The 16,840-nt window shown below is 42.1% G+C and overlaps 1 protein-coding gene across 3 annotated transcripts in view; it reads right to left on the bottom strand.

Annotated features, from left to right (window-relative positions):
• cep112 (centrosomal protein 112) overlaps window positions 1-16,840 on the bottom strand; it is a 106,905-nt gene that overhangs the window by 86,684 nt on the left and 3,381 nt on the right. For all 3 annotated transcript variants that reach the window (XR_012767908.1, XM_075453384.1, XM_075453385.1), the window contains exons 5-9: window positions 12,449-12,533; window positions 10,337-10,414; window positions 6,862-6,909; window positions 6,684-6,749; window positions 1,324-1,410 (exon numbers count right to left, since the gene is read on the bottom strand). Coding sequence is in view for 2 of the 3 variants with exons in the window: in XM_075453384.1 (XP_075309499.1) it covers window positions 1,324-1,410; window positions 6,684-6,749; window positions 6,862-6,909; window positions 10,337-10,414; window positions 12,449-12,533 (364 nt within the window). In the remaining variant the exon portion in view is untranslated. The remainder of the gene's footprint in view (window positions 1-1,323; window positions 1,411-6,683; window positions 6,750-6,861; window positions 6,910-10,336; window positions 10,415-12,448; window positions 12,534-16,840) is intronic.

Here is a 16,840-nt window from a genome sequence, read left to right as displayed (position 1 = left end):
TACCCATTTTTTTTTTTCCATCTCCCAACCCCAAAGGGATTGTCTTTTTAGGGTCCACCAAACAAGGCAAAGGCATTGTGTGAGGTTTGGGGAGAGTGCACTCGACGGTGGGAAATAACAGCTTTTAGGGTGCCGATTTTAGCTCTTTATCAGACATCCTAATAAAGAGAGAATCGAGCCTGGCTGGCCACATTTTTAACCAGTGAAAGGAATAAAAGAGAAATACGGGGGGGTGGTCTGTAGGAACAAAAGTATATAGTCTGTGTATAAAGAAGGTAAAACAAAAATTCAAATAAGAACAATCAGAAAGCATACAGTCAATGGTGATCTCCTGATCATTGACGTGCTCTGAAAACGAAAGACAGACAAACAAAGAGGTGCTTCTTCACCTGAGCTAATCCACATTATCACCAAACCATTAGCATACGCTGTGGCCTCTTCTCTGATTAGCACCTCAATTTTAGGCGTCAGGATGATGAGCAGTAGCTTTTAAGTGGCCTCAACATTATTTGTAGGCAGACTAATCAAAAGCAAACCTAGCTTGTCCACCCTCCATTAGGCTTGTCACATCGCACCTCTGAAATTCCTGCCCTTTGAAGCCGTAAAAGGGAATAATGGGTGAAATTCCATGGAAATCAAATCGGACGCAACTTGCAATCTGTACGCAATTAAAGCGAGAAAGAGCAAAAGAGAGCAAGCTGTCATCCTGTCTCTTGTCAAACACAAAGAAGCAATGGGCATCTTGAAGTGGAGAGAAAATTGGAGTGTTTTTGTTTCTGTTTTATTAAAAGCCTCTGAGGCAGCAAAGGAAAGTCATGGTAAAGACGTGACAGATCCCAGGCGCTTGATCTGCAACCAAACTGACAGGCACCAAGTGTGAAATAAACCAGCTTTACTTCTACTCTCACCAGCTGACGAAGGGCTTTGAAGAGATGATTATTTCATGGGATGGGGTAAGGAGAAGAAAAGTATTCATTTACTTCTCATCAGCCACCAAATGGTATCAGGATCAAGTTACATAGCAGATTTACAGCATCTGTACTGACTAAGTTTGGATTTTATATACTAAACCATTCCCTTGTAGACTTTTGAATTAATGTCATGTAGACAGAAGTGGTTTGCAAATGACTCAAACTACAGCCAATTCAATTTCTGGAACTGCACGAGAAACTAGAAACTACTGCTGGCCCTCAGCTGTGGTTAGCTGAGCTAATGTAAAAGGAACTTGGGACGTTTTTCTGGCCATTTCAGGACAAATAAACACAATAACAACCGTAAAATATCCAGGGTGCAATGACAGAGACACCGGCACCTCATTTTTACCTTCTCAACATCTGCATCGTGTTCCTGCTGCATCTTCAGTTTCTCCTCCTGGTGCTTCGAGTCCAACACTTTGATCTGCATCTCAGTCTGAGAACACAGGAATCCTGATGTCAAAGTTAACATTCACAACATTTTCTTTGACAACAGTAACAGCTCTGTGATTTAGCTTCAGTTCTCGCAGCTGCGGTTGCTAAACCACAACACGCGCTAAACTTTCCAAAGACAGGATGATTGAGCGTGAAATGTTTTTACATAAATATAGCTAAAAGAAGTTGTAACCCATCTTACGAACAAGCTGAACTGATCTTATAATCAGCACATTGATATTTTTAAAGAACCGCATTTATGCACGCAAAAAAATTCCGGAGTAGCCAACCGTATGGCAGCATGTGTGCGCGTGTCTGTCTGTGATAAAGTCCGCTTGTGTGACCTGTGCATGCACTCAGCAGTTAATTCAATAGAAGGACTGCATTTATTGTCAACGCAGTATTTTCAACAGATCACAACTTCAGTATTGTTGCGAGCATGTTGAGAGAAATCTCCTTGAGCTGAGAGAGATTCCAGGTCTCCAGAAAATTTCAATTCAGTTCTCAAATTCGAGGGTCTTTCGTATGACATGACAGCAGGGAAACAATGAGACTGCATGGCTATAAAACGGGAGAAATATACATGTAGATAGATATATTTATAGATAGATACATACATGTACATCTACTCTTTTATCATTTGTTCAAAAATGTCTGTAAATAATTCTTCTTCTTTAATTCCTAATATATTTGATGAAATCACAAAATGTATATGTATGCTTATCATTTCTTTATTTCTGATGATGATCATTCTGTTTCTTGTTGTTCTGGCCAGTTCCATTCATCTATGCTTTTTGCTCAGTGGAAGTCGTCTGTTCACTTTATGAACTGCAGCTGTCACATGATGTGCCGACTCTGCTTTTTTCTTTTCTTTTTTCTAACTGTCCGATGTTTGTCTCGGAACAAATTCGACGTAAAAAAATAAGCACGATAGTTAAAGAATCTTCACTCGTGCAGTAGAGCGCACGAGAGTATTTGCCGACTTTAAAAAAAAAGGCACCATGTGGGCTTGGCGGTGACCTCTAGCAGTTAAGTTGCAAATTGTGACCAAAGAAGTGTTCTTCCATTGAAAATGACGCTGCGTGTGTGCGCATGTCAGCAGTTAACAACATCTTGAAAATAATTTTGTTCTAGTCATCAGAACTTAAAGTTTTGAAGCATCTCTTAGTAAATTCAAAGGGCAGCAACTGTTCAACCTGAATAGCAATGCAACTCTATAACAGTATTGTATAAGTGTTTGAATGCAGATACAACAATAAAAGGGTGACATCAGCAACACACTGAAAAGTGTTTCGCTACGCTTTGGGATTGAAACGGTAAAATATACTAGACCTAAGAGGTGAAGTTTTCTTCAGAAGTCAGCTATTTCCTTCACATTCTGAGCCCGGTTAAAACTAGAAAAAACAACTAAAAAGCATAGATTGCCTTCTAGATAGCTCTCCTCATTATTGCATTCATACACTGTATCCTTTACAAAGCTCCGTTAAGTAGTCTTTTCTTTCTTCTCAGCCTTTCTTCCTGATTTACCACCACTTCTTGTGCAATTGAAGAGACCACAGGAGACCTGTCAAGACTAGAAAAGAAAAGGAAAAAAGGAGTGAGAGAAGGGAGGGGGAAGAAAAGGAGGGGGAGAGATGAGAGATGGCAGTGATTGAAAAGCAAAAGAGTAAGTAGAGACCCAATTCTGCCGGTGCCTAAAAAAAAAAAAAAAAAAGCTCATGTGGGGGTGTCACTTTCTCATCCTCGCTTCAAATGCTCTTTGGAGAAAGTTTGTCAAACTAGATCAGGGGTGTTTGAAACTTGTTTATAAAAGCGTTGGTGAAGGAAGGAGGAGGAGGAGGAATGTCGTACACCTAAGGCTTCTGAGACGCCTTCAATCAGCCCGACTGGGTGGTACAGCTTTTTCCCTTTTCTCTTCTTCTGAGTTGTAGAGAGCGCTGTAAGATGCCATGTTTTTGACACTGCGCTTTTGAGAGGATGAGAAGTGGGGAGCACAGAGAGAGGGAGGGTATGGAAGTGGGAATGCCAGGAGTGGTAGGAAGCAGTTTTGTCTGCTCTCAAAACCAGCGTGCGGTCAAGGCCTTTTTCCTCAGGGGGACGTGTTCACAAATCGTCCGCTAACTGTTTGGGCTCTATAAAGCGAGGCTGCTTTTGTGCATCTCCTTCATCTTGCCTGAGAGGTACAATGCCCAGGTGCGTCTTTCATCATTAGTGAACACAGATGCTCTAGGATAGTCAGTGTGCGGCGCTCTCCTATATACTGAGGAGCAGCGAGATGCCTTTTTCACACTCTGACAAGAAGTTAATTTACAGTGTCTAAATAAAAAATGAAAAATAAAAAAATAGGCTAAAATCTAATCTCCGATGTAAAATGTAAAAAATTGGATATTTTCTCATGGCTTTTGACAAGTGTAATTCTTAATATAGAGAGAGTACAGAGACTGCTATTCTAATAGAAGTAAAGACAATATAAAAGAATAAATAACAGAGTAAAGACATGCTTGAAATAATAACTTTCATTATCATGAAACATCGTGGATCCCTTATGTCTCCCAGCCTGAAGCACCATCTCTCTCTTCAACCGAGACTCACTAGGTTACTCCTTTTCAGCTTTCAAAAGCGATCAGATAAGACAAGCCATGGCCCTCTAAATCACAGGCTCAGAACTCAAGCTCCATCCCAAAGGATTCTTAGATTAGAGAGACTGCATCATTATGGCATCAGAAAGCAAAGGGGTCTGATTCCCAGTCAGGGGCTTGCGACCATTAGAGCGTGACTGCTTGACACTAACACATTCATCTACCAGCCTGCTGCCAACTATCCCTCAGGTCAGGTACCAAAGGAAAAGCTTGAAGATGGCATGAACACACAAACTCTGAAAGAAGGCCTGCGTGTTTTAATCAGTCTGTCAGTATCATCTATAATCAAAAGCCTTGGGCCTACGCTGAGCTAAAAATGACTCATCAATCAGTTCATTTGGATTTCCAAATAAAGACCCGGCCCTCTTAATACTAACCACTTGCAGGGTGTGCTGTAGGATTAGCAGAACTTTGCTGCTCCTGCAAGACATTTTCCACAATGGCCCCCATAAGCAAGCGCATATGTGTAAGATAAGTGACTCAAAGCTATGGCAGCTTGCAAGTTAAGTTTTTCAGCTGCCACTCATTGTTCCATAGGAAAGAATTCAGTTTGCACTTCTGTCAGTGCAGTCGGCAGATTAGCGGGAGGATAAGCTTTGTGTGAAACCTGAGTTGTTAGTTAAGCTGCCACCAGCTTGATGACATGTGGCATGAATTACACTACGAACCTGGGTAAATTTTCAACGATGCTTTGGGGATTAAATAGAGGTGATGTCACTTTGATTTCCCATATCGAGGCTGGACTGGGCTTCCATGGTGCTACAGCAAAGCTTGTAGGAAAATGGTCTATGTAGCAGTGAAGTACAGCCTGCCAGGGACCCATGGTCTCCTGCTAAACATGATCAAGAAGGCTAAAGCTGTGTCTGGGTAGAACCTGTTTCAGTGCTCCCATTTCAGCCAGTCCAGCTGTCTACAGATGCAACGTAGGGGCTCATGCTCTACTCACATTGTGTCCCCCTGAATGCAAACTGCAGCATATTTTCACAACTGCCTTCTATGTATTTATAGTCTAAGGATCTCATTTTCAATAAACAGCGCTCCGAAGATACGAACAGCTTGGGCTACTGAGAATATTGTTAGCTATGTAGTTATTAAACTACATAGTAATAGACAAACAAGTCAAGGAATTACCAATGTTATGATAATTCATCCAGAGGGGGAAAGAGGTGAGAAAAAGCAAAGTGCATATCGTACAGTCCCATTCAGTATTTGCTGAGGCTAACGTAGGCAAACTAACACTGCAGTCCACAGTTGTTGGCAATGATTTCTAATCACAAGGATGGAATAGAAGATGAGACCACTATATATCACCAGAACGTTCAGTGACCTCCGTTTAAGTTCGTGCACACCCTTTGCTTCTCACACACTTGCCACAGGCCAGTTCAGTTTCTGGTGCCATTTCCACTTTATCAAAGTAATCTCTCTATGAGGTAAACAAGTCAAAAGTGAAATACAAGCTTCAGTGGCCACATCACAAATCTGACGACTACAGGCAAAAAAAACCTCCAGTTCTGCCCCATTTGCTCGTTTCCAATGTGTCTGTCCGAGTGTTTCTCTGTGGCTTTCCTGAACTGCTTACCATATTGCTTGCATGTGGCATCAGTGGAAATGACAGGCCAGTTCAGTTTCCTTAAGCTTTCCATCTAAAACTGTACGCTTGTATTCGAGGCCAAGTACATGCAAACTAAATTTTAAATGCGCTACTCATACCAGCATCACACATTGATTACACCAAAAAATTGGCAAGAGTTGCCCTCCAAAGACACTTACCTATGGAGTTTAATATATACCCTTTGGCAAGCTACCTAAACCTAATAATTAGAATCTTCATAAAATAAAAAACTATTAATTCTAAAACTACTTATATTTTACAAACCGATGACTCGGTTGGTGCGTGCATTAAATCAAGCGTATATTCCTATGACAGTCGGCTATATGGAGCTAGTCAGCGGTGTGATCAAAGGGTATAAGATGTAGCTTTAACGATTTCATATCGGAGTTGCTATGTTACATCAGTCTACAGATGCTTCACCTGACAGAGTAGATGTGTGCAAAGTTTAAATCTTTTAGGAGTCACAAACAGCACCATTTTATGGGATGTAACCAAACAAGACAATTGTTGCTCACAATGTCCCATGTGTCCCGTTTAAGGTGAATGATGGAAGGAATGAGGTGGTTTGGGAGACTTGGAGAGGGGCCCGGGGGTACTTCAAAGCATGCTTTCAGAATAGGATTTTTGGCTTTAATCCATATATGGAAAAAAAAACTGTCATCACTGGATGTTGGCATTATTTTTGTCTTCCCCAAGGCCTTGGCTATTTCAACAAAACTAACCATGTGAATAGATCTATGCAAATGGTTGTGGGGGCGTCTAATGCCATATAGCAATCCCAAAAGCTTTGACTTCTGTATGTGTTCCACATTTGTTTCTATTCAATGGCTGAGTGCACTGAATAATGAGAGGCAAGGATTTAAGGCTCGCTGGAATGCAGATGAAGGCCTGTTTCTTAAATACCATCTAGTATTGCTTGAGGACATGGAAAAAGATAAAAGAGTTATTAAGGAAATCAGATATATCAAACAAAGAAGCCTTTAGCTGCAGTTCAGTGTCTATAGCTCTCATTCAGGTGCATACCTCCTTGCTTTGTGGGCCATGATCATTGGCAAATGTGCTATTCCTCTCATAGCTCGACCTGGAAATCTATGGAGATAAAGGAGAGAAAAATTAGGTGACGAGATGATTGAGGAGCTTAAAGACTAGACTTTTATCTCTATCACAACAAATAACCACAAAAGACCCCATGATAACCTACTGGTGACAAGGGAATGGGCTTCTCTCTCAAATACTTGGGGTTTTCAATCTGAAAGAGTAAACAGAAAAAAAAACTTCAGACCTCTTGTTTTCCGCTTTCTCTCCTAACAAAGCCTTACCACCACCAGAATCTATCCTTTGCCCCGAGTTTGCCGTAAACAATGTGGAAAGCACATCAAAGGCCGGTTTTGTGGCTGGAGTCTCTTCCGTCAACTCTAGTCTGTTTAGAGAGACAGAACGCGTCACGCTACTTCAAGGCTTTTGTGTGTGTGGCCAGCTCTGTTTCCGCTCTCAGCCCCTCTTCGCTGTCCCTTTTGTCAACACGAAGGACCGCTAATCTGTAAACTATCCAGTCTGTTTACCATCGCATGGAGACAAATGTGTATACGTCTTTGCCAAGCACTGACACAGCATGCTCTTTGATTGCAATATGAAATGCAAGAGACTGAAAAGAGTGAGCGGCATAACCACCTGAAAGCAAACGGTTCACAGTCCATGTGACTTAGCAGCATTACATCAATACAGCTAACTAACTGAAAAAAAAAACACCTTGTCTGTTGACAAGTTGCTGTTTGGCTTGCACTGTCCGACGTTTGCTTATGACTCCGTTACTTTCTTATGAACTGAAACTATCATAAAGTGCGTCGCTCTGGTGCACTCGTGCTGTCTGCAGGCATTGAGGACTAGCAGCATTTAAAAGTAGCTGAACTGAATCTGGAAAAGACACAAATGACGGCCAGCAAACACTTTCACACCCAATGTGTTCAACATGGGCTCGAGGCAGGGGAACAAGGAGGAAGAGCTGGGATGAAGAAGATTCAATTCAGCGTTATGAAAAGGGATTTAATGTTATGAGATGGCACCACCCACAGCAAGCTAATCCAGAATGAGTGAGAGGTTAGAAAATGCAACCTGAGAGAACATCATTCCTCGGAACGAAATGGCTACAGTGCAAGAATAGAGCCACAATCTGTTAATTCAGGGTGAGCTAGTGACAGGTGGAATAATGCAGACTAAAGTAGGTCCAACTCCAGTTAGCTGACATGCTGTATGGCCAAAATAACAGGAACTATTCCACTTTTACAATAACCATTACTGTAACACATGCACATGAAGACATGAAAAGATTACCGAACGTGCATGAGGGGAGCTAATCAGAGTTAGGATGCGTGACATCCTGTGTGATGGATTGCTGTTTAAAATCTGACAATGGCTAAAAAAAAACCCCGAAAAAAAACAAAAACAATTTTCACCAAGTGATGATCAATCAATATTCCTCTAAACTGGTGTTCAGGCTTACAACAGGAAGGACATTTTCTTTTTATATCCACAGACAGCCAGTCATCAGATTTGATTGAGCATGGCCCACAGGGAGGGAAGACATGTAGACTAAATGCTGTGGTGTAATACTGGCACAGTGCAATACTAAACTTGGGCTTGGTGCATACGTGTGCCTGTGCGTGCAATCTTTTCTGTGTCCCCACACACAAGCTCCTTTAAGCGCATGTTTGTCCGGCCTCACAGTTGGCACCCTGTCCTGTGTCATTGGAACCTGACGGAGATGGATGGACGAAGGCATAAAAGGAATAATCATAAGGGCAGCCTCTGCAGCCAAGCGCACACAATGACGGTTTCCTAATTTTGGACCAGCATTGAGCAATCTGTCAGCACTCCCACAGACAATGGAGAGCAGGCAGGACAGTGTAATGCTGCTCTATTATATTACTCAACTCCCATTAGGGATTCAAGTAGTTGTGCCAAACCACAAACTTACTAAAAATCGAAACAGATGGTTGTCCAGGTGAATCAGGTTTTATGACTCTTGCAATAACTCTCAAACAATCAGGGTCCAGTAGGGTTACTGACTAACCGCAAAGACTTTCACTCCCCCAGGTGAAAAGAATGACAAACTAATATAGACTGCTGCATGACATCTAAGCAAAAGCAAAAGATGCTCCTGATAGAGTGACGCTTGGCTTTGCCGAAATTTCGTAGGAGCTCTTTGAAGCATTGCATCTGTAGAACTAGAGGAGGGTTTGTGTGTGTGTGTGTGTGTGTGTGAAGGAACATCTGTTGATTTGAAAGATGCAGGCTTGGGGGAGCGTTGCCAAGCAATGCGTCTTATCAGCGTTTCAACACAGAGGAAAGCAGAGCAGTGCAGTGCGCGGCTTCACGTCTTCTGATAGATTCCTCAGATTACCCTAGTGCTAGAAGAGAGAGCGAGAGCAGAGAGTCAAAGAAGCATGGACAGACAGAGAAGAAAGATAGCACCGAACAGAAAGAAGCTGAGAAAGAGTATGAAAAGTAGAGCTGAGGGGGTTCAGCAAAAATATCAACTTGTCGGCAATGCTGGAGAAAGTCAGAGGCAACAAGCAGGCAACAAAGAGAAAGACATACCCAGGGTGATGCAGGTGAAGAGATAGGAAATAAAAGACATGAGGGCAGGTTGTTTATCAAGCCTGGCCCGGAGTACTCCAGACAGGGGAGATAAGGCAGGTGCACACATCTTCAACTCCTTAGTTTACACAACCCTCACGTCATACAAGAGCAGCAAACTGCCAAAAGCAAGACTTTTAAGAGGACAAAGGTTGAAAAGGGTTTTAACCACTCGTTTAGAAGTATGAAAGCAGAAAGACTAACTTTGCAACCCCTCCCCTCAGTGAGGATTTTGCAGGCTACTCACCAACATGTAGCATGTAGTATGTAGTATATAGTATGCAGTATGTAGTATGTAGCATGTAATAGGTGATAACAGAATCCACCGATACTACTTACAAAATGTGTTTGACCTTTTCTAATAGGAGCAAAATCAGCTTTCTTGCATAATCGAAACAGGTCTTTAGGTTAAGTGTTATAATGAATAAATGAGAAAGATTCATGAGATGACACATGTGTATTTGTGGTCAGGCAACATGTGCATCACATTCCACACTTTCTTGGAGAGACCACATAAACCACTGCTGTCTGTCACGTCTGTGGTTACTGGAAACAGCTTAAAGCTTAAGAAATATGGCTTTCCTGTAGAGATGAGTTAATAGCATTTAGCACAATACAAATTAGAAGAAAACTCAAATTTGCACAACACACAAAACCTGAACAAAGAGCAACTCCGAAGCAAGTTAAATTAGACAGGAAAAAAATCCTTGTGTGTCTTATGAAACAAAGGGACATTTTGGCCTGGCTTTCGGATGTTTTGGGTTGGCATCTGTCCACTAAGGACTGTGCCTGTTAAATCAGGAAGGGCACAGTTTATATGCTACACTCACAAATCTGCGATGAAGTATTTACACGGACAGAGATGGAATGAGACATCTGGAAACGAATCATTTCACGTTTGGTAAACAACACGGCTGTGCTCACACTGCCGTGGATTCATTTGCGAGCGGTCTCCGTCAGAATCTCCGTCGCTGCGGTGAGCTGTTGCACGTTGACAGCCGTGTGTAACCATGAAGCTCACGGCATGCCCCTGGACTCACCCCTAGGTTCCAGCTGTTGAGACGAGCCTCAAGGTCACTGTCATCTGGAGACATGTCTGCCTTTAACACTCCATCCACCTGAGACAGAAAAATGGGGGTAAAGCTGAGATGGGTGATTTAAATTAAGAGGATGGGATTTAAGTCATTTCTCACAGCACTTTGATTGGCAGTTTGGCCAGAGGAAGCAAACAGCAAGGCATTGGCGGAGGTTATCACTGCCTGCTGACGTGTAATAATTCCTCTCTTGGCAACAACAAAAGGTTTCTTCAGAGCTTACAGATATACGGTACACCCTCTTGTGTTTTACTCCCATACAAACAGCCCTTTCCTCCCTTGTTATCTCCACCTCTGCAACCCTTTGCTCCCTCGTTGTCCTCCTCCTAACATACAGCATTCCAGATGTTTGGCAGTTCCACATAATTTCCGTCACGCAGTAAATTCCACAAGAGGGGCATGTGCAGCTCGACTGCCTGTCATTCGTGTTTTCTCCAGCCCTTTGTTACAGCTGGGCCCCGGATTTGTTTTATGGAGTATAATTTGAATGCTTCCAGGGGTTTTGTTGATAAAAGATCAATTTACTCAAGTCAATGTTGAGCGGTAAGGTTAAAATAGAGGAAATATCTAATAAAGTCGAAAGAGTGATAGGGAAAGAGTAGATGTTGTTGAATGTGATTAGGATCTGATGGAGTGTGGACTTTGGGTGGACAGAGAAACTACTATATGGAATAGCTTTGGAATAAAAGCCCCTTCTGATTAGAATGGCATTATGGTCTCAAAGCCTCACCCTCAAACAAACAAGAGTAAATGTTTCATTTCAGTATCAAGGAATGCTGGCTATGCAGTTCACTGGCTGTTCAAATGCCTGTCACAGTCTTTGTGCTGCACCACAAAGTCAAAGCACTGTTTTAAACTAAAGTATTACAGCCTGAAGTGGTTCTGGCAGCAGATGTTGGCACTGGCAATAATCACTTGTTCATTGGCTTGGAAAAGAACATACTTTAAAAAAAAAAAAAAAAAAAAAAAAAAAAAAAAGGTGCAGTATAACACACCTGCACAGTGTGACACAGGAGCCCTCTTGCATAATTTGATTCAAACAAAGCTCATGAAGTGCCTTTTTTTTTTCTTTCTTTTTTTTTTTTTTTAAAGACACTTTATGAACTCTTTTCCCTAAATCATTTGTTTTATTGTCGAAGCCTTAAGCAGACGTACTCTCTATACTATTGACATATTGTTGTGGGTATTATTTTTGCTCTTTCTGTGTTTATAGTGAGCAAGAGGAGAAAACATCAGAAACCACAACCAAAAAACACTACGGCTACGCTCTGTAAGATCAGATGTTACAACAGGACTGTACTTGAACAATAAAGTGGCCACTGAGGGTTGACTTGTAATAATGATTCACGATTCCACGTGCCACACATTCAGGGGGTACCGAGCGCCAAATACTGGGAGATTGGAAGTAATCCCGTGACGTTTTTCCCCAAAAACTAGCCAAGCAGTTTTGTTACTTTAACTAAACCCAACAGCTACAGAAAACTAAAGAGCAATGAAATAATTAAACGCATCAGCCACCCAATTCTAACAAGGATAGTCAACAGTACTTTTATCCAGGTTTTCCTAACTACATCGTCAGTGTTTATGCATGATTGTGGTCATATGTACACTTCATTCCTGTAAATCAGCAGGTTTTTTTCAAACTTATAAATAGCATCGTTACAGCCGAAGCAATAAACAATTTAAGATCTAGATGTCCATGCCTTAAAAAGAAATGGTCAAAACCAATTACATCAATACTTTGACACAGCGTTGTATCCTTTTCAAAGAAGTTTTCGACCCTCTACAGCCTGATGTGAGCCAACAACTTTCAAGAAAAGGTCATTTCGTCCAACTTCAGAAGGAAACAAGTTTGGGAATTCCCAAAAGTGGGCCACATTAAAGAAGAACGCATCGTCTACTATTCACAGTGGCACCAGTGGGTTTAGGGTAAATATTTCAATAATAATTTTCAGCTACGTTGCACAAATATATCAAAGTAAAAAGGCAATTGCTGAATCTTTACAAAAATGCCAAGGAAGTTCAGAGGTGTGGCTGGATGTACTGCGATGAACAAACCATTCTGGCATCCTGTCTGGGTGCCTGTTTCAGGGGACTGAAGGACATCGGTCGGGAAAGGTTCTTCTCCTCGTACAGCCTTCTCCTGGAGGAGAGAAATGAGAGAAACAAAGGGTAGAATCTAACCGACAGAATGCGAGTGCATATCTCTGTGGTCTGCTCGTGTCTCTCTCTTTGTATATGAATGTGCTTGCATCGGCAGACTGCCTTGACATTTACGCAGATTAACATCTGGCACTGGTTGCCTGGTTTGTGGTCTGCAATCCATCCCATATGAACGATAAATGTCTCTGCCATACTTCACTCCGTTTCCATGCACAACAAATGGGGCACCGTTCTATGACTTGTAGCATCCTTTTATAATCATACCCCTCAACGACTGGCTCTCATCCTGTACGTCATGGCATAAACAAGAGGCTTTAAAGGGAAAGGGCTCACATGTAGACGAACACATGTATGATTCTCTCTTTTACAGCCCCCTCCCGCACCACACACACACACACACACACACACACACTCTCTCTCTCTCTTAAGGGCATAACTGAGCTAACAATCTCATTAAGCGCAGGCACACGAGGCACTATTAGCCCACTCATGCTAATTGAATGAAGATGTTGGAGAAGGCAAGCAGACAAGCAGATGAGGGACCACAGTGAAGGGAAAAAAATAATAAATCACTGTCATCTTATTAAGATATTACATTACATTCTAGAGGGCAGTGTTTCATGCTTTCGATCAGAGCCCATGGGCATTCTTTCCCTCCCATGTAATTTCATGGTATCACTGCTAGTGAGAATGCTGAGCCTTATTTGTCACAGACAGCGTTAGCTCATGGGGATATCACTGTGAGCAAAGACTGTAGAATACAGAGCAAGAGCTACATGTAATAGCGACTAATAATGATTGATATTTTTTCTTAAACTCAAAACTATTGGGAGTTAATGATACAACAATCTAAATAGTTTATTCCCTCATTAAAACTTTTTTTTTTTTTTTTTTTTTAAAGGATCCACAGATGACTCAATTACTGCCATGTTTTACGTGGAGCTACATGTGGAGCTACATGTAGTGCTAGCAACACTGGCAGTCAGTTCTGTTTAAAGACTAGTATATTTAGCTACATGGACAGAGATGTTAATACATCAATTTGATTAGTAGAATACTTTGATAAAGGCCCTCCATCGGCACTGCATGGCGTGGCCTAATTATCTTGTTATGATGCATCTTGTAAAAGCGACTCATTAAACGAAGCCCAGCTCAATATATCTTATATTTAGCAACTGTATCACCAACAGAACATTATCTTTGTCTGTGTAACCTAAAACAGTGACAATATACATTTACAATGTGCCTTTTTTCATTTTAGAAAATGATGACTTTTTGTTTTTTAAATAGGATTGTCCAGTTTCCATTTTCTCTCTCATCCTCCACTCTTTGTGTGTAAGATCCTGTTGCTCAGGCGTAACTACTTTATGAGCGAAGAGTTGTGCAAGATTATCTGAAATTTCCTCAAAGATGATAAATCACGAATGTGTGAGCCCATGCTGTCAGGTGAGCCACGAGTATTATTGTTTCAGAAATTTCAGCTTTTGTGCGCTCAGATAATCTCACTTTCTCTATGCATGTGGGCACACACAGACAGACACACACACACACACACACACACACACACAAACACAGCTATGAAACTTGGACAGGGGGCCAAGTTTTGCAATTTTGGGCCTCTAAGTCAACAGGTGGATGAGGATAATTGAATCAGATGTGTCTGGAGTCTGAGGCCCGCAGATCAAAGCAGTGGCAAGTCAGGCCAGAGCAATACACACACGTGTACACACAAAAATGAGAACACCACCATGTAAAGCCTCAGAAGCTGCAGCCTGGCTGATTAAAGCAGCCTGACATCCATACCCCAGCCTGACCTCCAGGTGCAGAGCCGGCGGGCCCGGGTCTCGGCCTCGGGTGCCCCGAGGAAAAAAGTTTGACCTTGGGACACAAACACCCCTGTGCCTCTGCACACCCTTCGCCATAAGCCAACGCCACCTGAAGGGAAGATCAGTTGAAAGATTCTGGCCTTTGAAAAGACATGTGAGGCACTTGCACCGACATAAACAACCAACTCCTGCAACTGCAAAAGACAATGTTATTGTCACACTTACCCTGAGAGAAAAAAAAAAAAAAAGGAGAAGAGGGTGAGGGGGGGTTAAGAGCTTTCATATGTGTATGGAGAGCACACAGATGGACAACAGAAGTTAGGGAGAGACTAGATGAAAGCAAGAAATTAAACTCTGCCAGAAAAGCATAACATAGAGACTACAATAGAGTGGTGGTAACATCACCTGCAAAAAGATGAGGCCCAGTTTATACGGTGCTGTCAAAACCAACCCAAACACGCTGTTATGCCTTTAAAATGTTCTGTCTTCTTGGAAACACAGGATGCAAAATAAGAATGGCACGGACATATAAAGTAATCACCAAAGCTCTCCGTCTGTGCTGCAGCATTCCTCTGCCTGAACTGGTGACATAGGCAAAGCAGTAGCTCCATCTTGTGGCCAGCTTGGGAAGAATACGACAACAAAAATAAATAAATAAAAATGCATAAATAAATCTTTCTGGATTTTGATCGGGGCGTGTCTCACTAAGGAAGTCATATATGTATGTTAAACAACCCATACATGTGTTACAGAACAAACCATTCTGAGTTAAACAAAATTCATATCTAAAAACAATCTGTCAGGTTAAAACTTGAATACAGCTGAAAGGAGCCCTGCTCAGCACCTGACCACTGGTGAGAGATCAAACATTGCCACATCACAGGGACGGAGTCAGGCGAGTTTCTTCCATTTACTCTTATCTAAATAAGAAAGAGACACTTAAAAGGACTTCTGGCCCAGCTAATTTTCTCCATCAGGATGTTAAGTCTGTGATCTGAGCTTCTTTTATGGTCTTATCCCAATCAGACACTATGGTACTCAGCAAACTGCTCTCCACAAAACGCTCCATACAAAGCCCGAGTGGCAGGAAGGAGGAAGGGCTGTCTCTTATTGAAGGTAGCCGCACTGTTTCAACAGAACTTGTAAATCACAGCATCTGTGAGCTTCCTCTAACGGGTGGCTGGGCTCAGTCTTAGGCATATGGAGGGGCTCGGTCATCCTGCATGGCTCAGAGTAGTGTGGCTTCTCTCCTTCATTAAAATAAACCAATTTAGATGCTTCAGGCATCTGGTCAGGATGCCTTCTGGGGAGGCGTTTTAGACATGTTCTATGTGGAGGGGGCCTTGGGGTGGACCCATGACTCACTGGATAGGTTATTTATCTCGGCTCGCTTGGGACAGTCTCAGTGTAAAAACTGGAGCACTTATTACTGAAAGGATGAATGCATTTGGATTGAGGCATATGGAATACAGCATATGGGAGATTGGATTGTAGCGTTTTGAATTTGATTAATGTCGTCATTTCTCTAAAGTTAATGTACAAAGATGTCAGTATCACTGACATTATTGCAACTACGATATGAAAAGAGACGATGCAAGTGAACTCATCCACCAAGAGCTACACCCCACTTGCTCTTTAGACAGTCAGAGGGTTGAAGCTCATCGCAGCAGAAATGGATGGATGGATGGATGGATGGATGGACATATTCATCAGGATATAACCTGGATGCCTTTGGACAGTGTGGCCCAATGGAGGAACGCGCATTGTCCAAAAACATCTTGCTGTGAGGTTGACGACACAAAGTAGCGCAGCGCCTGGGCGTAATAGCATAATTCCACAGCCCCAACAGACAACGCTGGATTAAATATGGCAGCGGTGGGCATGTACTCTCTTTTATGCATTGCCCTGGTGTATATTAAGCTATCCCCTTCTACAGAGCTGTCTTTTTATTATGCTAATGAGAATATGAAGCCACTGGGCTCTGATTTGCCTCATTCGTAAATGTTATGAAAAAGCCTGAGCCATTGCATTGTTGGGCTCCGTGACCGCCTGCAGACAGAAGAAATGACTATGTGAGGATGACTGAATATTTAGCGAGGCACGTTGACTTCACATGCCACACACATGGTGGTGCGCATCAATAACAGCACAAATCATTTTAACTGAGCACCTCAACTCTGAACCAAAAACATGTATTAGTGTTTTTTAGTCATCTCACTGATAGCCAAAGAGAAACACTGTAGAAGGCAAACTATTTAAAGAATGGACAACACACTGCCAAACTTTATTCTCCGGTTTGCTCTGTGGGGCTTACACCAACAAATAGGGGAGAGTAAAGAGAAGAGGAGCAGGAAAATGGGTAGAAAGGTTCCTCATCCTCTAATGCCGTTTTGAAGTGTTTCCCTTTGAAAAGTCAGAATGGACAGCTCCTGCTGACTGATGCAAGAACTCGGCAATATTT

The sequence above is a fragment of the Odontesthes bonariensis genome, chromosome 21, assembly GCF_027942865.1.
Source record: "Odontesthes bonariensis isolate fOdoBon6 chromosome 21, fOdoBon6.hap1, whole genome shotgun sequence".
NCBI classification, from domain to species: domain Eukaryota; kingdom Metazoa; phylum Chordata; class Actinopteri; order Atheriniformes; family Atherinopsidae; genus Odontesthes; species Odontesthes bonariensis.
This window is presented reverse-complemented; position numbering and strand designations above follow the sequence as displayed.